General features: G+C 54.5%; 1 protein-coding gene and 2 long non-coding RNA genes across 4 annotated transcripts in view; all 3 read right to left on the reverse strand.

Moving 5' to 3' along the window:
* Positions 1 to 29: 29 nt before the first annotated feature.
* Positions 30 to 3,234, reverse strand: LOC134758551 (uncharacterized). The gene is made up of 3 exons (XR_010133860.1): positions 3,035 to 3,234; positions 1,497 to 2,698; positions 30 to 783 (listed from the first exon to the last, which is right to left on the reverse strand). It is a non-coding gene; the product is annotated as an uncharacterized lncRNA (long non-coding RNA).
* A 90-nt stretch (positions 3,235 to 3,324) lies between these two features.
* Positions 3,325 to 6,772, reverse strand: LOC115934598 (uncharacterized). The gene is made up of 3 exons (XR_008679534.2): positions 5,988 to 6,772; positions 4,129 to 4,228; positions 3,325 to 3,813 (listed from the first exon to the last, which is right to left on the reverse strand). It is a non-coding gene; the product is annotated as an uncharacterized lncRNA (long non-coding RNA).
* A 5,248-nt stretch (positions 6,773 to 12,020) lies between these two features.
* Positions 12,021 to 23,533, reverse strand: part of TNFRSF13B (TNF receptor superfamily member 13B) — a 33,318-nt gene continuing 21,805 nt past the window's right edge. For both annotated transcript variants that reach the window (XM_004042197.3, XM_055385996.2), the window contains 3 exons: positions 21,813 to 22,058; positions 13,413 to 13,598; positions 12,021 to 12,884 (listed from right to left, as the gene is read on the reverse strand). In XM_004042197.3, coding sequence (XP_004042245.1) covers positions 12,634 to 12,884; positions 13,413 to 13,598; positions 21,813 to 22,058 — 683 coding nt within the window. In that variant the 3' untranslated portion in view covers positions 12,021 to 12,633. The remainder of the gene's footprint in view (positions 12,885 to 13,412; positions 13,599 to 21,812; positions 22,059 to 23,533) is intronic.

Consider the following 23,533-nt stretch of genomic DNA (forward strand, 5'->3'; position numbering starts at 1 on the left):
GCGCCTCCAAGTTGGGTCCTAGCCCAGTCTCCCCATGAGGCTGGGCCTGAGCCCTGGCCTCTGCCATGGGATGCCCCCTCTCAGGCAGAGCCTGGTTTATGTGCCCTGTAGGGAACTGCCTGTGCCTCCTGCAGGCTGGAGGGGATCTGAGTCCTCCTGGCGGAGCTCGACCCCTGGGCTGGGGGTGCCGGGCACTGCGGGACAGGAGGGTCCCTGGGCTGGGGTCTCCCTGTGCCTCCTTACCCCATCAAGGAAACACCAGAGGAGCCTCGTCAGCATGGAACCCTCAATGCATAGCCCTTCCTTGCCCTGAAGGGAGGAGCAGAGGTGCTCAGGGCCCCTTGGGCTGCCCTGAAGTCCTCCCACTTCCAGGCCCCTCTGTAGACCCTTCCTCAAGGAACAGAATCCAGGGCGGTGGCCAGGGCTCCAACACCTGCCCCATGCACGGGTGCCCAGTGGACATACTTCCCTTAGCCCTGCTTAGCCAGAGCTTGGCCCTGGTCCCAGCCCTTCTGCCTCCGCCAGGGCAGGAAAAGGAAACCCAACTCCGAACCCTTGGAGAATCCCCATCCCAGGTCAGGCTGTGGTTGGGACTTGGCCTCTTGTCAGCTCTGTGAGAGACTACAGCCTCCCCTGGCCTGTGGGGCCCAGGGCCTATGGGGAGGAGCAAAGGGTGTCATCCACTCACCAGCTGTCTCATGATCTTTGGGAAGGACTTGTGCAGCACCTGCTCCTGATGTGATAGGAGCTTCCGGAGCTGGGCAGTATTTGGGCTGTGGAATACTGAGAAGCCGCCGACCCATCACCCCATCAGAGCCCACACCCAAGATGTGGAGGCATCAGCTGGAAGAGCTGGGCAAGATGGGGGACCCCGGACCCCGAGGCTTCCCTCCTTCCCATCTGGTGACCCCATCACGCGGCCTCAGCCCTGGGGAGGAGGGCCCTGGCTGGAGGCGCTGCCCGGCGGCATCCTGGGTTGAGGTGCCAGGAGAGCAGCCTGCCTTTGACACCATGAGGTAGGGCCGAGGCAGGCAGGTGCTAGCGGGGAGACCGGAGTGGGAGCTGGGGGCTGTGTGGCCATCTCCTGGATGTGGGATCAGGCTGGGGGACATGGGATGGGCAGACATTGCCATCTTGGCTTCGTCGGCCCATCCATAGGAAGGGAGGGTGGCTGGGAGCACAGCCAGCTGGAGGCAGGAGGACACTCAGGGAGGTGAGTGGCGCCTGCACAAAGTCGGGGCTGGCTTCGGGCAACAGAGGGTGGCCAGGAAAAGGTGTCAGTGCTCTCTGATGTTAGGGATGAAACGTGTCTGACTTGAGGTTTGAGGGTCCATGTCCAGACCCAGGCTGCTGTGGGACCTCAGCAGGGACATCCTGGAGGCTCCAAATAAGCTGGGATACAAGGAAAGCACCTTGACTGGAAGTTGGGATCACCGGCCAGAGTGGCTGTCCCCTGGCATGACTGTGTAAGGCCCTGGGGGCAGCTGTCCACCTACCCTGCAGGGAGTGCCTCTCACCGGCCAGCAGCTGAGCCAGCACCCAGAAAGCATCTTCCTCCGGCAGATAAAGGAGGACAGCAGTGATGCGGCTCAGGTCCCTGTGGTAGCCCACCTCCTGCAAGAGCCAGAGTCACCGTGGAAGGATGTCACCTGGGAGGGCTGAGGCCACCTGGGAAGACTCACATCACCAGAGATGGCAGAGATCCTTGGGGACACCTGCCACAGGCCCCCGGGGATTTGGGGTGGGCATGAGGACTGAGCAGGTCACGTATGACTCAGCTGACAAAGAGCCTGGGGGACTCCTGCAGTGAGTGTCTAAGCTCAAATGGCCCTAAAGGGCACAGTCAGGGATTGTTTATGCTCCTTCCCCTAGGCAGGCTGGGGAGGCCACTATGCCAGGCCCGGAGCATCACCTGTGAAGTGCACCCACCATGAGGGCAGGCGGCAGGGTGCTGACCACCACACAAAGGGTCCTGCGACCACTCAAGGGCTGCCTGCCCGGCACAGGAGGGCGGCTGGGTCCAGACCCCATGTGGCAGCCCATGGAGTCGGCTCAGCAGCTCTCCCTGCCTGGAATGGTCTGGAAAGTGGGGGCCGAGCAGGAACAGCCACCTGGGTGACCCCCTCCCTGTCTGCTGCACTCCTACGGGGTTCAGGAAAAGGGGAAATTGGATCTCTGTCTGGTTTCTGGTGAAGAAGAGGCTTCCTCAGGATGCCAACTCATTTCATGACAAGAGCCTGGCCCATCAGGCACCCCAGCCACTTGTCAAACCTGTCTCCTGCCAGGACCATCTGCATGCGCCCCTGCCAAGCTCCTGGGCTTTGGGGGCAATGCCAGGAGGGGAAGGTCATTTCTTCATCTGAGACATGGTGGTCGGGTCCAGGTGACACCAGGAGTCTGGGCTTCAACCCTTTTCTGTCTCAGTTTGACCCCTTGAGCCGCCCCCTTGCTTGGGTGTCCATGCTGGCAAGTGAGCTTGAGTCCTGCCTACTACGTCCTGGTGGGTCACAAACACTGAATTTTCAAGAAGTGCTGAAACCCCCGAGAGGCACCTATGCCTGTGAGTATGGGCACATGGCCCAGGAATATTGCTGCCCGGGAATACTCTAAACATCATGTGATTCTGCAGGGTGTGGCTGACATCTGCCTTGATGCGGTGGGTGATCCTGGAGTACCTCTTGCCCTTCTCCTTCATGACCTGTAGGGCAGGGCCAAGAGGAGGAAGCAGCCTCAGAACAGACAAAAGACTCCCTGCCCCTAACAGCTGTCATCCCACAGTCAGCACTTCTGGAAGGAAGGGAGGAAGGTTTCCTTCTGCAGAAAGTTCCTTTTTTGTCGTGTTTCTGAAGCCAGGGAGGGTCAGCAGAGCCCAGCGCACCTGTGGTGCCTGTGTCACCGTCTGTGCCTAGTATGTGCATCTGACTACAGCCCCCACCCCCAACCCGGGCTTGACATTCCTTCCGGCTGGAGTCCTGGGCTCCTGACACAGCCTGGCCTATTTGTCCTGCCCTGGCCGAGTGTGGGAGGGCCTTACCTTGTATTTCCTGGGTTCTGGGACTTGACTTTGTCAGTGTCTAGCAGGAGTGCCCATGCCTGGCCTCACACCAGGGGAATGCCTTTGTACCTGGCTTCGAGACAGCTACAGACAAAAGAATACTCCAGTGAGACAGGATGTGTAGTGACTTGGGGAGGAAAGCCGGTAAACAGGCCTGCTGTCCTATGATGGGGATGGAGTGCCACCCATCTGCTGAGAGGCAGATGGTGCCAGGTCATGGCCATGGGCACCTGTCTCCTGACTCTGCAGAGAACAGTCATGGAGGCCACTCCCTCCCCACGTTACCTTCTTTTCCTTTTGAGATGAAGTCTCGCTCTTGTCACCCAGGCTGGAGTTCAGTGGTGCGATCTTGGCTCACTGCAACCTCCACTGCCTGGGTTCAAGCAATTCTCGTGCCTCAGCCTCCTGAGTAGCTGGGATTACAGGCGCCCGCCACTGTGCCCAGCTAATTTTTGCATGTTTAGTAGAGACGGGGTTTCGCCATGTTGGCCAGGATGGTCTCGAACTCCTGACCTCAGGTGATCTGCCCACCTCAGCCTCCCGAAGTGCTGGGGTTACAGGCCTGAGCCACCAGGCCCAACCGCCATGTTACCTTCTTGCTGTTCTTATATTTTGGCCAGTCTCCAAGCATCTTCAGCCACTTGTCAGTACATTTTATTTCCTGACATCTTTGCTGTCAAATGAGCCATGATGGAGTTAGCGGAGCTGCCAGGCCTCCGGCAGCGGCCCATGGATGCTGGGTCCTGGGCTTTGGGGCCCTGAAGGAGCAAGGAAAGAGCAGACCCCGGGGCCTGAGACCCTCTGAACTAACTGGAGCTGGTGGTCTGGACTGGTCATGCCAGGACACACCATCCTCAGGCCACAGACACCCCGAGTTTTGGTCAGGCCCTGGCCTTTAGCTGGGGACTTGGTACAAACAGGCAGTGACCTCTGAGCCAAGACTGTGGTTCTTGATTTGGGTTTTGGTCAAATGCTCATGGGAACAGAGTCCGTCAGGAAAGGCCGCCCCTCCCAGGGACAGCCCTGGCCCACTTACCACCGCCCGGGCCCGCGGGCCACCCCCTCTGTCTCACCAACCACTCCTGATTCCCTGTCCCTGGACCAGTCTCCCACGCAGCAGGCACAGGCTCTTCCCTTCACCTCCAGGGCACTGACACGGGCAGCTCTGTCTCACTGTAAGGCAACCCAGACAGAGCTGAGGACCTGCCTGGGCCAGGAGCCATCCTCATCCATGAGAGGGCCCCAGCCCTCCCCATCCACCCTAAGTCTCAGCCCGGGAGAAGGCACAGGGAAGGAAGGCAAGGGCCTCCCTGTGGAGCTGATGCCCACGAGGCACCAGGACCCTGGAGAAGAGAGAGCTCGAGGCTGGCCTGGAGGGGGCCACTCGGGGCCTGTGGGGTGCCTTGGGCTGCACAATGGGGCTGCTCCTCCTGGGCTGGAGGTGACACCCTCTGTGGGAGCTGAGAAAGTCCAGTCCTGAGACGAGATGGGTGCCACCCAGGGTGGGTGGCTGAGCCCTGACTGACAGCAGTGCCTCGTGAGTGACCACATCACCCACCAGAGTCCAGGGAGCCTGGCCTGAGAGCTGCCTAGTGCCCTGAGGACGCACCTGGGACCTGTCCCACCTGACACTCCCCATAGGCCTTGCAGGGTGTGACCTCCCAGCGTTCACCTGCCTCTCCCTGCATCGTGGCTGCAGACCCTGCCTATTCCTCATCTTCCCCCATCCTGCCCGCCACAGAGACTGTGACCCTCTCTCCGGCCACCCTGGCCCTTCCAGGACCCTCTTCCTGTCAGAGCCTAGGTATGAGACCCCCAGGTCTCTTACTGGGCTGCTCAGCGCTGCTGGGGAGAAGCTTGGGGTGACAAGGGTGACCAAGGGCCCTGCAGGCAGTGGGGCTGGCCCCACCACCCTGCCTACAGCCTCAGCTGGCTCTCAGGGCAGTCAGCCTTCAACCCTCAGCCTCCTCCCAGCCACTGCAAAAACCAGGACATGGGATGCCTGGCTGTCCTCCCCCTACTGTCCTGCCTGCCCCGACTCAGCCTCCCGTCCACCTTCTGCGGTGCTGACTGAGCCAGCAGGAAGCAGAGTCTCTGGAGGGCCACGTAGAGCTTGGGGACTGACTGAGTCACCCCCACTGAGGGGTCCCAGGTGAGCCGCTGTTCCCTGACCACCCCATCTGTTTTCCTCCCCAGACTATCAGCTCTACCCTGGGCCAGCTTGGTTCAGGTGCGTCCCAGAAGTGGCAGGTCTCACAGGCTCACCGCCCCCCAACCCCAGGCTCCTCCCTCTCTCCATCCTGTGAGTCCTGAGGGGCCGGCTCCAGGCTGGGCTCCCCTTACCAGGCCCAGGTCCCTTCCCAGCACCACTCCTGGGGCCTTCAGCTTCAGGCTCTGTTGCCCCCCAGGCCTCACTGTGGGATGCCCAGGACAGGCCCTACCCTTCTTCTCCCCCAGCCTCCCAGGGTCACAGCCCTTGCTGTCCCCATGCCCCTCCCTATAGGATGCCCCAGTGGGCCCCCTGAGCCCTTGGAGACCTGCTACACAACAGCCCACAGGCCTGGCCAGGTGTCCCCTTGCCCTGTGGCCACCACCCTCAGATCTCACCAGGGCAGGCCCCAAGGGGACAGGGCCAGACCCTTAGGCTGCCCCCTCCTCTCCTGCTGATGTGGAGCGCTCAGTGCTGAAAGCCCCGGGCCTGACCCAGCCCCCTCTCTGTCCCACCCGCTCTCTTGAGCTCCCTAGATGGGCCTTGAGGCTCTGCCCTAACCCTGACCACAGGCTGGACTTGCAGGAGAGGCAGAGAGGAGTTCTGACCCTGGAGAGGAGATTGTCCTGAGCCAGGGGAGCCTGCCCTACCTCAGAGAGACCTTTCTAAAAACAAAACCCGTCCCTGAGGTGAGACTGGTGGGTGGGGGGACAGAGGACTCACCACACAACCCAGAGACGACTGGTGAATTTCCAGATGTCAACACGCTCATGCTCTGTGTCCACTGCTGCCCCAGCTCAGCGTCCCTGTGACCCAGCGAGGGCCAGGGAGACAGGGGCAAGGTGAAGGGCTTGGGATCCTGACGGCATGGAGAGCCTGTCTTCACCCTGTGGTCCTGGGGAGCCCAGGACCCTCTGACCAGGCTCTGACCAGTGGGGGAGGTGAGGCCCCACCTTCCTCAAGGGAGTGGCCCGACCTGTACCTGCTCATACTTAGTAATGATGATGTTGCCTTGCCCCTGGGTGGGCAGGATATCCGGGTGCTCATCCATCTCCATCGTGCAAGACAAAGTCATCCAAAGGCTCTGCAGCACCCGAGAGCTCCAGAGAACACCCGAACGGCTCCCACCAGACCCCCAAATGCTGGCCAGACAGGTGAGCCCCATTCCACCATTGCTCCCCAAGACAAAGGGTTAAACCCAGTATTCCCACCCATGCCCTAGTCTCTAGAGTCCCTGCCCTGGACCAGGAGTAGGCTCCTTCCTGAGGACTTGAACACAGGGGGACCTGGACAGAGAGGCCCATTGTTCCCAAATGCCCTAAGACAGACACACACTTGCCCTGGCAGGACCAACGGCTCCCACCTGCTGAGGGTAAAGGGCCCACGATGGGCTGTTCCGGGCACCTGGAGGCAGTTGGGGTCAGGAACCAGACGTCTCTATAGGATCAGCCTCCTGGGATCCTTCTAGGACCATGAAGATGCCCAGTTTTCTGTAGGAAGCAAGACATCTGGTGACTGCTCCGTTCTGCTCCAATTCTCACTCACTCTGGCTGGTGAAGCCGCTTCAGGAACAACACCAGCTAAGCAGGAGGGCATTTGGTTTGGGGGAAAAATGACCTATTGAGTCCAAAGCAGCCTCTGTCCTCGTGGAGACCCTGTGCTCGTCTCAGGTGGAGGACGGTGGACTCCACAATTCCCAGCTGTCAATACAGGAGGGGGCTTCGTTTTCCTGGATCACCAAGGAAAAAACAAGAGAATTCTGGGGACTTGGTCCTGGAGAACACCCAGGGGGACCATCTTCCTTGGAAATACTTGGGACAAAGGGAAGACAAGACCTCTAGAGGATCAGACAGAGAAGGTTCCAGTCCCCAAGCCCCTTTGACCAAGAGGGACGATCATCACCCTCCAGGCAGCCCTCTAGAGCTCCTTGATTTTCCACAACTGCCCGAGGGCAGAGGCCTCCCCACCCCACTCCCAGACGATGGACTCCATGTGTCCAGTGGGTCCCACAGCAACCATCAGTGACCGCACCTGAAGTCTGAGTTGGTGAGACCTCCCGCGGGGTCCCAGCTTAGGGCACAGACTTGGACTGAGGACCACGCCCTCCACCTCACCCATAGGAGCTCTGTCCCAGTGGCTCTTCCAGGGCCAGACTCTGCCCCATCAGGGGCTGGAACCCCGGGTGGATTTGGAATCCAGGGCAGGGAGGCCACAGAGGTCAGGGCTTGAGTCCAGCATAGCACAGGGCAGGGCTAAGAGCATGGCCCAGGGTCACATCTGGGTCTCTGGACCAGTCGCTGCCTCTCTGACCCTAGACATCTCACCTGTGGAATGGGTACATTAGGGGACAGCACCCAGCCCCACCAGCGTCACTGTGACGACCAACAAGACGAACATCTATACCGTCAGTGGAGAACAGGCACCTACCTGGTGAGTGCTCAGGGATGACCCTCCTCGGCACCTGCCCAGAGGCCAGCACTGCCCGGTAGCGACTGTCCCAGGTCAGCAGGGAGGGAACAGAGCAGGTCACACTCACCTGAGTCTGCTGATCCAACTGTGCCTCTCACTTAAGAAAGCCTCCTCTGAGCAGAACCAGACATCGCTGTTTATCTTGTCTCCAAGAGCTCCAGACACAGAGAAGGCAGCCAGGTAGGCGTGTGGGTACTCAGCACCAGTGACGTTACAGGGTCACGGCACCCATCACAATGGGCCCCCGCCTGGGTCAGCAGGGCCCACAGTCACCGTCCTCCACCCCCGAAGCATCAACATGTGTGCATGCAGTGTGTTTGTAAATGTGAGCGTGCACATATATGTGGGTGAACACATGCATATGGTGTGTTGCTTCTGTGGCTGGGTCAGGTGGCCCCATTCATGTACGCACTCAGGTCCTTGTCACTGTCACGCCCGGCCCTGGGCCTGTGGCCAGCATCAGAGTGTCCACAGGTGTTCCCCAACCTCAGCCCTCCCTAGGTGTGGGGCAGTCCTGTGGACGGGGAGCAGAGAATTGAGGGTGGAGGGCAGAGAGCAGGCCCCCTCTTTAGCAGGGGACTCAGCTAGGGTGTAAAGTGCTAGGTCTGTTGGGCAGGGCCGGATTCCACACACCTGCTCATCTCCTCCTCCCAGTAGCCCTCTGGGGTGACGTGACTCATCCCCACTACAGATGGCGGCAAGCAAGCTCCAAGGACAAACCCCTGCATGAGGTCACCCAGCGGCCGGCTGGCCAGGACCCCACTAACTAGGCCCCCACTGACCAAGCCTCCCCCGACAAGGCTGCTGCTGACCAATGCACCCCCACAAGTCCTTCACTGACCAGGTCCTGACTGACCAGGCTCTTGATGACCAAGCCCCCAGTAATCAGATTTCCACTTACCAGGTCCCCACTGACCAAGACCCATTGACCAAGCACCCAGTGACCAGGTCCTCACTGACAGTCCCTCAATGACCAGGCCGCCTGACCAACTCTCTGATGGCCATGCCCTTTCTGATCATATTTTTTGTGACCAAGTCCCAGTGTCCTAGTCTCTGCTTACCAGGCCTCTACTGCCAAGGTCCCTGAGCCATGGAGCTCAATGTCTTCTTTCAGTGACCCCCTTCAGTCCTCAGAGCCACCCCTCCCCACATTGGCACCCATAAGCCAGGCACTGGGGATCTTCTCAGGTCAGGGCCCCTCCTCTGGGACACAGGGAGGGGCACCCGGCCCCAGGCTTTGGGTGCCCAGCTTCATGCTCACCCCACAAAACCCTCTGGGCCCATCTCAAAGGGGGCAGTGAGGTGAACTGGCACCACCTGGACACACTGTCTGGGCCTATTCCTGAGCCACACAGCCAGAGGAACGGGGGGATGTTAGACAAGGCACCCCGCTCTGTTGGGCCTCCCAGGGCCCTTCCCTCAGAGCCCGGATCTGGAGACACAGCACAGAGGCTGCAGGGTGACCGGTCCAGAACCCTTGAGACTAGGCTGGGGACCACACAAGAACTGTCCACAGACAGCCAGAAGATGCTTTGCTAGTTTCTTGATACCTCATTTCTCACCAGCTACCCTTCCCCCACCAGGAATCCCCTTCATGCAGAGTCAATGAGGAGAGGAAGATGTCACAGAATCCGTGGAAGGAAAGAAAACAAAAGGTGGGTGGGGAGAAGAGTTGGGAGTGTAACGTTGTAAGGGTCCTACACTATGCGTATTATTTGAGGGTTGGCTGTGATTAATTAAAGGTGTTTCTTGCAGACAACCATTACACACACACTCTCTCTCACACACATACACATATATATATATACAGATATATATATGTGTGTATGTATATATATATAATAGAGAGAGAGAGGAGGTCTCACTCTGTCGCCCAGGCTGAAGTGCAGTGGCCCAAACACAGCTCACTATACAGCCTTGACTTCCCAGGCTCAAGCTCCCACCTCAGCCTCCTGAGTAGCTGGGACTACATGTGTGGGCCCCCATGCCTGGCTGCTTTTGAAATGGTTTGTTGTAGAAATGGGATCCTGCTGTGTTACCCAGGCTGATCTGGACCTCCTGCCCCCAAGCAATCCTCCAGGCTCAGCTGGAAGTGTTGGGATTACAGGGATGAGCCACTGCACTCGGCTTAGACATGTTTTTAAGAAGCATAAATACGAAGTTCAGTGTTGCCATGAAGTCAGGCAGGGGTTGGCAAACTATGGCCCACAATCCAGATGCAGTCCCCTCCTGTCATGGTGAATAAAGGTTTATTGGACCCACAGTTCCTCCTCTGTGTTCGCTTCTTGTCTGGGGCTACTTAGGGCTGCAGTGGCGAAGCTGAGTAATTGTTGAGTAGGTGCAACAAAGACCACAGGGTCCACGAAGCCCAAGATGCTTACTACCAGGTCCTTTGCAGAAAAATCTTGCTGAGTCCTGGGGAGGGGCCAGTGGCAGCGGGGAGGCCAGTGGGGAGGCTGGTACAGTAATCCAGGTGAAAAACGATGGGAGCTCAGATTAAAACTATCATGACAAGTGGCTGGAATCAGGATATATTTTGGGGAAAGGACCAATAATACATAGATAAAATGGACACTATTTAGAGTTTCAGATTTTCTTTCTACCAAAGGATCCCTTTCTAAAAAAAAAAAAGAGTACAAAAGATCAATTTAAAAAACTGACCAAAGAAACACCACCACAAGATTATTTGTGTGATTGAAGCTGGGGTTGAGCCTGGGTACCCTGTGTTTTCAACACCCCTAAAACCCCGGCTGTTCCAGAGGCACCTACAGAGCCCCTTGGGTTCAGACGAGCAGAACTTGAAACCATGGATCGGAAGGAATAGAAATCTGCGTATCTTTCACACAAGCCGTAACATTCTAAGCCGCATCTTTGCAGCACGCTGACGTGGGGCTACTTCACCCACAGCCAGCAAGCGTCTGCACCAGTGCTGGGATTTGTGTCCACCTTGTTGTAAGAAGGCAGCTGCTTGCGTGAGGCATGGCGGTGAGGAAACAATGCCACCCGGATCTCACCATTGGCCGTGTGGACTGGCTGTACCACGGGCCAGACGCATGTCTTGGGCAGACACTTTTTAGATGCCAACTTGCCTGTAGACAAAGATGACACAGAGGTGGCCTCGAGGACGGCCTGTGTGATGGGTTGAATTTGTCCCCCGAAATTCCTGTGTTGATGTCTTAAGCCCCAGTGCTTGAGAATGTGATCTTATTTACAGATATCATCTTATAGAAATAAGTTAAAATGAAAAATGAGGTCAGTAGGGGGGCCCCCAATCTAACTACTGGTGTCGTTATTATAAGAAAAGGAAATGTGGACAGAGACACACAGAGGGAAGACGAGGTGAAGAGACACCGGGAAGGCCACCTACCTGCCAGGAGAGAGGCCTGGAACAGAGCCTTCCCGCACCACCCTGAAAAGGGACCTTCCCTGCCGACACCTTGATCTTGGACCTACAGCCTCCAGGACTGTGAGACAGTGAGATTCTGTTGCTGAAGCTGCCCAGTCTGTGGTACTTTAAGGAAGCCCAAGCAAACCAATGCAGCGTGGTAGCCCACAGCTGGTGAAAAGATGGAATGAGCGACGGAGCCCCAGGCTTCCTGTCTACACCTCCCAAAGTGCGCTACGGGATCCTTTGGTGGGTGCAGGTTTGCAAGATAATTTTAGGAGGTGCAGGGTGCATAATTTCAATGTACATTATTATGGATTTATCTTACTGTGAAAATGCTTCTAAGAATAGTTTACTTAAGGTTTACATGCTACTCAAGATATAGCTTTAAATGCTAACAAAAAGTGGACGCAAATGAAAACATCTCTTGCTGTGGTCCAGGGAATCTCAATGTTTTTTCCAGAGAGACTCGCAGCTTTCAGCTACAGCTGCCCTCCCCTTCCTGTCCACTGCACACCCCCACAACACACACACATATACATACATACATGCACAGACATACACATGCACACACATATACGTACGTGCACACACATACATGCACACACATATGCATGCACACACCTGCACACACACACACACACACACACACACACACACACACACACACACACACACACACACACTGTGCGTCATGCCCTTACTAAGGAGGCATGGAAGGGAATGTGTGTCTGTAAGGAAATGAAGATGGCTCAAGCCCCTGGTTCCCTGGGTGTTTGCACAGGCACCCTCCCTGCAGACCTTTCTTTGGTCTCTTTCTCTCTCTTAGTGAAAGAGAGAAGCAGAGCCCCAGTGGGTACCCGGCTGCTTAGGGCTCAACCCAAGGTCACAAGCTTCCTCGAGAGCCTGGTGAGATGGGGGCACCACAGGGCCTCCCAAACCAAGGGGGCAGCGTTCAGTGGAGCCTAGTGCCCAGGAAAGTGATAGACAAGATGTCTCAGTTCATCAAAGACCCAACCACAATGCAGTGAGGAAGGGCAGCTGCCAAAGGTTTTATTCTCCAGGAGGAGGGGCTCTCGGGGGCTGTGAGCAGCAGGCACGAGGACTTTATTGCACGTGTGGTTAGGTGATGACGACCTACAGCTGCACTGGGAACTGGGACTCAGAGTGCCCTGACCTCCTGCTCTATCTCTCTCTGTCCCTCTCTCCCTCTCTGTCTCTCTCCCCCTCTGCCTCTCTCCCTCTCTGCCTCTCTCCCTCTCTGCCTCTCTCCTTCTCTGCCTCTCTGTCTCTTTCCTTCTCTGCCTCTTTCCCTCTCTGCCTCTCTTCCTCTCTGTCTCTCTCTCCCTCTGTCTCTCTCTCCCTCTCTGTCTCCTCTGTTTCTCTCCCTCTCTGCCTCCTCTGTCTCTCTCTCCTCATATCTCTCTCCCCATCTCTCTCCCCTCTCCCCACCTCTCTTTCTCTCTCCCCTCCTCTCCATCTCTCTCCCTCTTCCTTTCCCTCCCTGACCCCCATTTATGCACCTGGGCCCCCCTCCTGGGCAGGCACACACACAATGCCAAGGCCGCTGTCTGGGATGTGTGGGCAAGGCTGCAGGACTGTGGTCCTGGTGTGGCACCCCCACCTTCCAGCACAAGTGGGGTCGGGGGTCCCAGGCGTGACTGCGCTCTCCTGCGTGGGCGCCCTGCACTCGGGGAAGCAGAAGCTGCAGGTCTCCACTGGCTCGGGGGATGTGCTCACAGGGCTGCCGGCTTCCATCGCGTGATCTGCAGAGGCGAGAGTGGAGGGCGTGGGCCAGGCCTGGCCCTGCACCAGGGTAGGGGTGACGGTGTGGGCAGCCGCACTCTCCCCCGACCCAGGAGCTAAGGGCAATCACCAGCGTAGAATGCCCCCAGACAGGTGTCAGTGTCCGCCAGTTGCTGACCAGAACCTGTGCCGGGGCAGGGGTGGGCAGGCAATTCTTGGCTCTCACTTCTGTCCAGCACCGAGCTTGCCACGCCCCCCAAGGGGACACCTCCTCCTGGGCTTAGCCCTGAAGGCTCTGCATCCGGAGAATCCTGGGCCCAGGCAAACCTGAAGACCGGCACCCCACACCCACCCTTCCCGGGTGCCACTCTCCCAGGTATCTGTCTGCCAGGATGTCTTAACCTGATTTTATCAAGGTATAGCAAGTAACAGGGATGAGCCCTGGGCCTCTCCACTTAGAAGCAGGGGCAGTGACAGGACCGAGGGATGGCCCGAGGCTTGTCACCCAAGCAGCGAGAAGGGCGAGGACCCCAGTTTCATGCACTCACCCTGGGAAGACTTGGCCGGACTTTGACGGGGCCTTGAGCGGGGCTGGCAGGAGCAGAGATCCCCCCTCTTCTTGAGGAAGCAGGCCACCGCCACCAGGAAGCAGCAGAGGACGGCGCACAGGCAGAGCCCCAGCGTGCTGTAGACCAGGGCCACCTGATCTGCACTCAGCTTCAGCCCCGGGAGAGCTGCAAGACAGCATGAGACCCCTCTCTGCAGTGCCTTCTCCTCTTCCCGTCATTAGGCTCAAGCAATCCACATCCCCCCATCCCCCTGCTGTGAGCCTGTCTGGCTCCTGGAGAGGCTGGGCTCCTTTTCTGACCCTGAGGCTGCTGGGATGCTCTCTGGATCCTGGAGGAAGTTGATCCACTCCCCCATCCTGGCAGCAACTTTCTAAGGCCTCAAAGCTGGAAACGTGAGCTAGGCCTTCTTGTTGTCTCCACTTGCTAGGGCTGTAATTGGGACAGCGCTGGAGATGGGCTGATGGGTGAATCCACAGACGAACAGACGATGCTCCAGGGAGCATGTCTCTGTGCATCCTGAACTGGGCCCTTCCTCCAAGGAAAAGGCTTCCTGAGTGAGCATTTACAGTCGTCCCTTGGTATCCATGGGGGACTGGTTCCAGGATCCCCTACAGATACCAGAATCCGCGGATGTCCAAGTGCCTGATACGAGACGGCCTCGCATTTGCATATAACCTATGCACATCCTCCTATACGATTAGAGTCATCTCTAGATTACTTATAATGCCAAATACAATATAGATGCCATGTAGTAGGGTGTTATACTGTATTGTTTAGGGAATAACAATGAGAAAAAATGGCTGCAGAGGTTCAGTACAGATGCAACTATCCCCTATCTTTTCTGAGTATTTTCCAGCTGCTGTTGGTTGAATCCACAGACATGGGTCGCACGACACAGAGGGCCCACTGTGTTTGAGAGTAGGACAGGCGACGTTACACTGAGACCAGGACAGCAGGTGCCAACCAGGAGGGCTTTGGGCATCAGGGCACCTGGCCACCCTATGACTCAGGACTTGTGCCTCCAGGTTTGGATGCCAGAGACAGACTCAGCCCACGTGAAAGCCCTCCCCTTGGAAGTTCTCCTTATCCCAAAAGCTCTTCCTTGTCCCTGGAGCTGGGCATCCTCTAGGCGCTGGGTGGAAAGACAGATGAGCCAGATTTAAGATGACACGTCAAGAAGAGCGAGTCCCACTTCATGCTGGGCACTTCCCCTACAGCACCCCCTTCATCTTCCCGCTCTGATGGCAGACAACTACCCCCATTAAAAATACTGAGACAGAATTTGTATACCATCAAATTTGCCGTATTAAAGTGTACAACCAGTGGCTTTTAGCACATCACAAGGTTGTGCAGCAATGGCAACTGTCTAATTGGAGACAATTTTTATCACCAAACAGAAACCCTGTCTCATCAGCAGTCACTCCCCATTCCCTCTTCCCAGCCCCTGGCAACTGTTCATCTCTTTTCTGTCCCTGTGGATTTGCCTATTCCGGACATTTCATATTAATGAAATCATACAACACGTGGTCTTTTATGCCTGGCTCCTTGCACTTGGCTTTTGAGTTTTCAAGGTCCACCATGTCCTGCCGTGCTGTGTATTAGACCTTCGTTTCTCTTTAGGCGGAATGGACAGACCACATCTGTTTACGCGTTCAACAGGGAATGGGCATTTGGGTTGCTTCCACTTTCTGGCTATTGTGAATGACGCTGCTGTGAACATTCACATCCACATGTTTGTGTGGATGGGTGTTTTCCGTTTTCTTGGGTGTATACCTAGAAGAAGAATGGCTGGGTCACATAATAACTCTGTTTCGTTTTTTGAGGACCTGCTGGACTGCGTTGCACAGCATCCGCCGTTCACACTCCATTTTACAGATGACAAAACTGAGTGTCTAAGATATTGTTCTCGGTCTTAGACCTGCACCCGGGAGCCGCTCTCACCAATTCCCAGGCCGGTGCTCCAAGCCCGCGGGCCACACAGCGGCCCCAGGGCTGGCACTGCCCGTCTTCCTCACACACGCTCTTAGATTCAGGAATCTCATAAAGTGACAGAGCTGCCAGGACTCTTAGGGGTCATCAGTGTCACTCTGACATTTACAGGGGGGAGATGGGAACTTGGGGTGAGTTAGTGTCACTCCGCCAGTCAGTGGCTGTGCTTCCTGTCCAGTGCCCAGAGCTCAGAGAGGCCTAACGGAGGAAAGCAAAGACCCCAGGACCTGCAAACTTGGTGCCACATATCCAAGGCTTACCTGCTCCTATTCACCTCTCAAATCAAATGCAAACACTGCCCTGGAGGCATGAGCAGGGGAGACGCTACCAGCCCTCAGAACACAGACAGAATGCCAGGCTACAAGTTGTTACTAAGCGGAAATGAACGGCGTTGATTCAAGGAGGAAAACTAAACATTCGTGCATATTTCAAACATTTCATCATAAGATTCTGAAACCCAACTGTTCAGAGACCATGCAAGTGTTCAGAGACCACACCCAGCGCACAGTCACCCGACATCATGCCCTGTGGACCATCTGGGCTGGGCTGGGCCTCATCCTATCCAGGAGAGTGCCACGGGGGCGAGGTTGTGCCACTCCGGGCCTCTGCCTCAAGAAGGCCTGACAGCCTCGGTGTTTGCTCCCTTGGGCCTGAGCCACCACTCGAGAAGTCCAACTGGAGAGTCCCAGTGGAGAGGGGCAGGCCCTGAGATCAGCTGGAGGAGAAGCAAGGCCTGAATATCCCAGCATCAGAGTCGAGCCTCCAATGGCTCTATCCCCAGCACCATCTGCATGACAGACGCCAAGCAAGAGCAGCAGAAGACCTGCCTAGCTGAGCCCCGCCTCCCCACAGAGCCACGCAAGGTCACAACATGAAGATAAGGATCTGGTGCCAAGTGTCCAGATCCAGTGACAAGTGTCCTTATACAAGAAGAGAAGGGAAGAGACACAGGCACGAGAGAGAAGCCATGTGAAGACAGAGGCAGAGATGGGAGTGATGCAGCCACAAGCCCAGGAGGCCTAGTTCTGACCTTATTCCCAGAAGGGGTCACGGGCACCCCCAATGTCTGCAGGACACAGAGGCTGAGCAGTTCCATGGCTGATCACATGCCAGCACCTTTCCCTCCAGTTCTAATCTCATGCCAATGCACTGTCCCTCTGTCCCCCTCCCAGGTCTCTGGTTCCTATTATTGCCAGAAGTAGCCTCTCACAGGGCCCCTGCTACCATCGCCACCATCCAGGGGCAACAGAGAGCTCTCCCCACAGCCCTGCTCTGACCCCTTCTCCCATGGCTGCCCCTGCCCCCAGCAGGACATCAGCCTTCCAGCCTGGCACATAGGGCTCTCTGTCATCTGGCATCTGGTCCCTCCTAGTGCCATCTCCAGCTGCCCCTGAATCCTTGCTCTTCCCAACTCAGTCCTCTGCAACCCCCATGTTGGGTGACAGGGTCCTGCCCTTGGTGCTTTTCCTCGTCTTCTGCCGGACAGATGAGCAGCCCCACCCAGTAGGGCAGGCTGCCTGGGCCACCTGTTCCCCTCAGGGAGACACAGACACTCCCTGCACCTGCCCTGGAGCCCGGGCAGGAAGCTCCTCGCGTCGGCCTGGAGTCGTCACAGTAGAACCCTATGCCAGTCTCCTCTCCTGCTCAACATCTCAAGCCATTTTCAGTCCAGCTTGGGAACCTGCCCTGCTCTCCCCACCAAGCCCCATGTGTGAGCAGCAGGGCTTTCTGTGCTCTCTTGGTGAGCATGTGGAGCGGTCAGTCTCTACCTTCAAAGCAGATCTGGGGTGGGGTCCCTCCTGCTTCTGTGGAGTGGCCACCACACTCCTGCAGGCTGGGAGCCCGAGAGGAAGGGATTTATCCCAGCCTCCAGCACAGAGCCCCTCACAGCCTCCCAACGGCACAGTTCTCTGCTCCTAGCAGCACCTGTTCATGCTGTTGCCTCTGTCTGGAACTCTGTCTCCACCGTGTGGCTTCAACATAGTTGCTTTTTGAATGAGCAGTTCCAGTGCACAGAGCACATGCTCCCCCAAAAACATATTCTCCCAAATCACCCTCACAGCAACTCTATGAAGGCGAACAACTCCAGCCTCACAGAACTAAGGCTCAGAGAGGGTCGGTAGCTTGCTCCAGGTCACACAGCTTGTGAGGGACATAACTAGGGGTCTGGCTCCACACTCCACACCCGCACCCCAGCCTGCCCTAAAGACTCCTCCTCGGGGAAGCCTTCCTTGTCCCCATGTCACCTGCAGCTGGGTTACGTGGCCCCCGTGCACTGAGAGGAATTTGTCATCTGCGTGGCTTGTCCACTGCCTGGCTTTCCACGAGACAGTGAGCTCCATGGGTCTGGGACAGGAACCGCCTCATTCCCCCCGCTCCCCATGCACAGCAAGCCTGCCACAGTTCCAGGTCCCACTAAGGAGTGGCAGTTCTGAGTGGGATGCAAGAGAAACCTGGAGTCAGGGTGAGGTGGGACCTGGCAGGGCTGGAGAAAGGGAACGGCAGAATTCAGGGAGCCCACGGAAGGGGGCAGAGAACAGGTGAGCCCTTCCACCGTGTGCAGCTGGACAACTTGGTCACATGGTGTCCTCTGCTCTATGCCCTTAAATAGGTCCACCTCTGGGTCCCTCCCCTGGCCATCTGGCTCTGTACTTCCTGTTTGCAATCCACAGCAAGCTCCCCTCCTGCCCCACCAGCCCATGCAAGCATCAGAAGTCAGAACAGAACAGACCTTAACCCTGGGACCCTGGAGAAATAAAGGGCAGGGTAGGGCAGTGCACAGCGACAGTCACAGAGCCACCAAAAGCCGCACCATGGCACAAGTGTGGCAGCTGATGTAGGGTGAGGCATGGTAATGCCGACCCCACTGGCACCAACACATCCTCACACAGCCCCCAATGCTCACAGCCTTGGGCTCCATCCCTGGAGCCAAGATGAGGCTCCGAGGTTCTGCCCAGTGCCCTCTGGCAAGGGGGCTTGGCTGATGGTCACACACATGAAGTGGCTAACCTTGTCCCAGGGGCAACAGTTCACCGCCAAGGAGCAATAGCCTGCAGACGCCACTCTGGGTCATTTTGCTGTTGCAGAGGGGACAAACTTTGGAACCCCCAGACTGTGCTCAAATCCCAGCTCAGCCACGCACTCCCTGTGTGACTGTCAGCAAGTCACTCCAAATTTGAGACTCACTCTCTAGATCTGTGAGGTGGCTAGGAATGACCCACGGGGGAATCTATTGCATCAGAGGTGGGCAATGTTCCAGGTTTGCAGGAAGTTTCAAATGCATCACTGGATGCAGGGAAGGTGTGCAGGTGGCCAGACAACAGGGCGGCAGGCATGGCCCCTCGCATCTGTGGCTGGGCTCTTCAGCCCCTCTGTATCCACACCCCCTCCATGTGAATCTGCACTTCTTCCCCTCAGGAGAGGCTGTGCTAGATTAAAAATGGCCTTGAATTCACCATGGCTACAGGTTTCCCCCCTCCCCCAGCTTGCTCCTTCCACCAAGAGGTGGCGTCTGTTTCCCCTCCCCTGAATCTGCTGGCACTGTGAATGGAAAGAAATGCAGCGGCGGTGATGAAGTGTAAGTTACCAGCCTAGGTGGCGAGAGGACTGCGTGCTACTGTCTGCTGCACTCCTGTATCGTCATGAGATGGACGCACCTGGCCAGCCCACTTGTCCCAGGAGGAGGATGAGAGGCACATGGAGCAGAGCCAGCCTGGCACAGAGCCCAGCCAAACCCCTGACTCGGGAGAAAGCACACACCTCCCCATTTAGGGATGGCTTGTTAGGCAGCAGCAGCTAACTGACAGGAGAGCAGGAGATGCCAGGCTAAGCAGGGACAACGGGGTGCTGGGCAACCTCCATCATCAGGCACACAGGCCCTGCCCATGGGACCTTAGCCCTGGGACCTGGCCTCATGGAAATGATGTTATCACAGGAAAGTCACTGCAAAGGAAAGGAACCAATCAGCCCTGAGAAGAGCAGGACAGGCCGAGAGCAGGGCAGATGCCATCGCTAGTGTTTATGGATCCACACGGCATCCCTCTTCTGTCCTTTCTGATGCCACAGAGCAGGGCAGGTGCAAAAAGAGGTGTTTGCTGGGATAGGATTAATGAGATCATTTCTGATGCCTGGCACTTACCAGATGCCCAGCTCAACAGGACCCTTCTTCCCATGTCCAAAGTGGCCATCTCCAGCCATAAGTTTTTTCATTTTCTTTACTTATTTTTTATTCTTTTTATTTTTATTTTATTTTATTTTATTTTTTTGAGACACAGTCTCACTGTGTCCCTCAGGCTGGAGTACAGTGGCACGATCTTGGCTCACTGCAACCTTCACCTCTTGGGTTCAAACAATTCTCCTGCCTCAGCCTCCCAAGTAGCTGGGACTACAGGTGTGCACCACCAGATCCAGCTAATTTTTGTATCTTTGGTAGAGATGGGGTTTCCCCTTGTTGATCCGGCTGATCTTGAACTCCGAACCACAAGTGATCCGCCTGCCTCTGCCTCCCAAAGTGCTAGGATTACAGGCATGAGTCACCATGCCGAGCCTTCTCTTTTTACAATTTTTTTCCCTCTGGCAGTTGTTAATGAACTACATAAACTTTTTTAGTGATACCTTTCCCTTCTCTTTCTTAGGAAGCCTCTTTTGCCTCTAAATGGAATCTGATGGATTCACAGCCAGATTCTAGCAGATGCACAAAGAAGAGCTGGTACCAATTCTACTGCAACTATTCCAAAAAATCAAGGAGGGTCTCCTTTAACTCATTCTGGAAAGCCAGCTTCACTCTGGTACCAAAACCTGGCAAAGACACAACAACAAAAAAAAGAAAACCACAGGCCGATATCCCTGAGGAACATAGGTGCAAGATGGATTACAGATTTAAATGTAAGACCCTAAACTATAAGAATCCTAGAGAAATCCTGGAAAATACCATCCTGGACATTGGCCCTGGGGAAGAATTTATGACTAAGTCCTCAAAAGCAATTGCAACAAAAACAAAAATTGACAAGTGGGATCTAATTAAATGAAAGAGCTTCTGCACTGCAAAATAAACTATCAGTGTAAACAGGCAACCTACAGAATGGGAGAAAATGTTTGCAAACTATGCACCCAACAAAGGTCTAATATCCATAATCTATGAGGAAGTTAAACAATTCAAAAAGCAAACAACAAATAACCCCACTAAAAAGTAGGCAAAAGACATGAACAGACACTTTTCAAAAGAAGACATGCAAGCAGCCAACAAACATGACAAAATGCTCAACATCACTGATCATCAGAGAAATGCAAATCAAAACCACAATGAGGGACCATCTCACACCAGTAAGAATGGCTATTGTTAGAAAGTAAAAAAACAACAGATGCTGGTGAGGCTACAGAGAAAAGGGAACGCTTATACACTGTTGGTGGAATGTAAATTAGTTCAGCCACTGTAGAAAGCAGTTTGGAGATTCCTCAGAGGACTTAAAACAGAGTTACCGTTCAGCACAGCAATCCCATTACTGGGTATATATCCAAAGGAAAATAAACCATTCTACCAAAAAGACACATACACACGTATGTTCATCACAGCACAATTCACAATAGCAAAGACATGGAATCAATCTGGGTGCCCGTCAATGGTTGGATAAAGAAAATGTGGTAAATATACACAATAAAATACTACACAGCCATAAAAAAAAAATATGTTTTTTGCAGCGACATGGATGCAACTGGAGGCCGTTATCCTAAGTGAATTAATGCAGAAACAGAAAATACCACATGTTCTCACTTATAAGTGAAATGCTAAGTGTTGAATACAGATGGACATAAAGACAGGAACAACAGACACTGGGGCCTACTAGAAGGGGGAGGCAGAGAGAGAGGGCAAGGGCTGAAAAACTACCTATTGGGTGCTATTGTCACCACCTGGGTGACAAGACCATTTGTACCTCAAACCTTAGCATCAAGCAACATACCCATGTAACAAACCTACACATGTACCCCCGGATCTAAAATAAAAGTTGAAATTATAAATAAAATAATAATAGAAATAAATGGAGTCTGCAGCACTGGTGGAGGGCAGGTGGTGGCTGCTGCTCAGGTGCTCACACAGGTGGGTCTGCTTACTTGTGCCTGTGCTTCAATGACTGGCACAGCCTCGGCAGCCTCTAGTGCAAGGCTCTTCCTCACATGGCAGGTCCTTTCTTCTGCTTTCTTCTTGTCCACAGACTTCTGGAAATGTTGCCTACATTGTTTTTTTCATCCTGGGATGATCTCCCTGGCTTCTGGCCATTTGCTTGGACTCTGGGCTTCATGCATTGTGGACTCTCCTGTTCTAGGCCTGGCATCAGGCCTCCCATGCTTTCTCACCCTGCGTGACACCATGCAGGTTTGCCTTGGGTGGCTTACCTGGACTTGCTTCTGGGCCTCTGTGCTCCAATCCTTGGTACCTTCCCGAGTTGTCTGAATTGTTTTCAACTTCTCCACTCTGCTGTCTCCTGAGCTCTGGTGGAAGGTTCACTGGGCTCCTGAGCTTGTTCTCACAGAAGTATGCACATTGCTTAGGGTGCTGTCCACAGATGGAGGCACAGCTGATGCAGTCCCTCAGGAGATGGTCATAGAACTTGCCTTGCTCCTTGCGGCAGCTGAGTGACCCTGGGAGAGAGAAATTCATGATACTGCTGGGTGACACAGACTAGCAGGAACTCTGGGTTTGACCACAAAGGACATCAAAGTTAAAAAAAAAAATTCAGTAAAATTCCAGAAGGCAATTCCAGAGTAAGCCAAGTACTTTTAAAATATACACATTGAAGACTATGCATTGTCCTCTAAGTACTATTTTAGCTGCATTGCATTTTGACGTATAGTATTTTTCCTCTACCTAGATCAAAATGCACTTATTTTTCATTATTATTTTTTCTTTGACCTATGGGTTATTCACAAGTGCATTTCTTAGTTTCCAAACATATGAAGATTTTCAGTTATCATTTAAAATTTAGATCTGGATTACATTGTTACATAAGACTTTTACTTGCATTTTTCAAGCCTCATCAAGGAGACATATATTTCAAATCAGCATAAGGAAAGAAGGGGAAAAGCCAGAATCCTCTTTGACAAGCTGGGGGAGGGGGCTAGAAGGAAGGTGGAAAAGTTCACATGAATAGTGTTTCTTCTGTCTTAATACTAGATGAGAATTACAGCAGCTTACACAAGTATCAGTGCCAAGGCACAGAAGCCAAGGAAACTAAAGCCAAATCACACTTGCCTTAAGAGAGCACAGTGGACCCAACTTTGAATGCATAAAGAAATCTATTTGGAACAATCAATTATCTAAAGTCTCAGAATATTTCTTTCTAATTTTTTTTTTTTTTTTTTTTTGAGAAGGAGTTTCGCTCCTGTCACCCAGGCTGGAGTGCAATGGCATGATCTCGGCTCACTGCAACCTCTGCCTCCCAGGTTCAAGCAATTCTCCTGCCTCAGCCTCCCGAGTAGCTGGGATTACAGGCGACCACCACAACACCCGGCTAATTTTTGTATTTTTAGTAGAGATGGACTTTTGCCATGTTGGCCAGGCTGGTCGTGAACTCCTGACCTCAGGTGATCTGCCTGCCTCGGCCTCCCAAAGTGCTGGGATTACAGGTGGCATGAACCACCGCATCTGGTCTAGCCTCCGAATATTTCTATATGGAAGTTTTTACGTGAAAAAGGCAAGTTTCCTTTGTCTTTAGAATAAGGTATGGCTTTTGAGATGTCCTGACTTCGTAAATATGAATAAATAAATAAATATGTATAAATAAAATATATGTGGCTCACACATATATTTTAGGGACACATTTCGGAGACAGTGCAGGATAGTGAATAAGAACCCAAATTTCAGAACCAAATTTCAGTTGGGGCCATCCCTGGCTGTACCACTTGCAGGCAGTGTGGTCTTAGCCTCTCCATGCCTCAGTTTCCTCATTTCCAACATAGGGAAAATAACAGTACTGACTTCTTCGTAGGGTTGTTGGCAGAGTTGTAGGGCCCAGCGCAGTGCCTGGCACATACTAAATGCTCACTTAATGGAAGGCTTAAGTAGAATATTCATTTGAGCCTCTTCACAAAGCAAACAGATCCGTTCTTGTGTCTTT

The sequence above is a fragment of the Gorilla gorilla genome, chromosome 4 (genome assembly GCF_029281585.2).
Source record: "Gorilla gorilla gorilla isolate KB3781 chromosome 4, NHGRI_mGorGor1-v2.1_pri, whole genome shotgun sequence".
NCBI classification, from domain to species: Eukaryota; Metazoa; Chordata; class Mammalia; order Primates; family Hominidae; genus Gorilla; species Gorilla gorilla.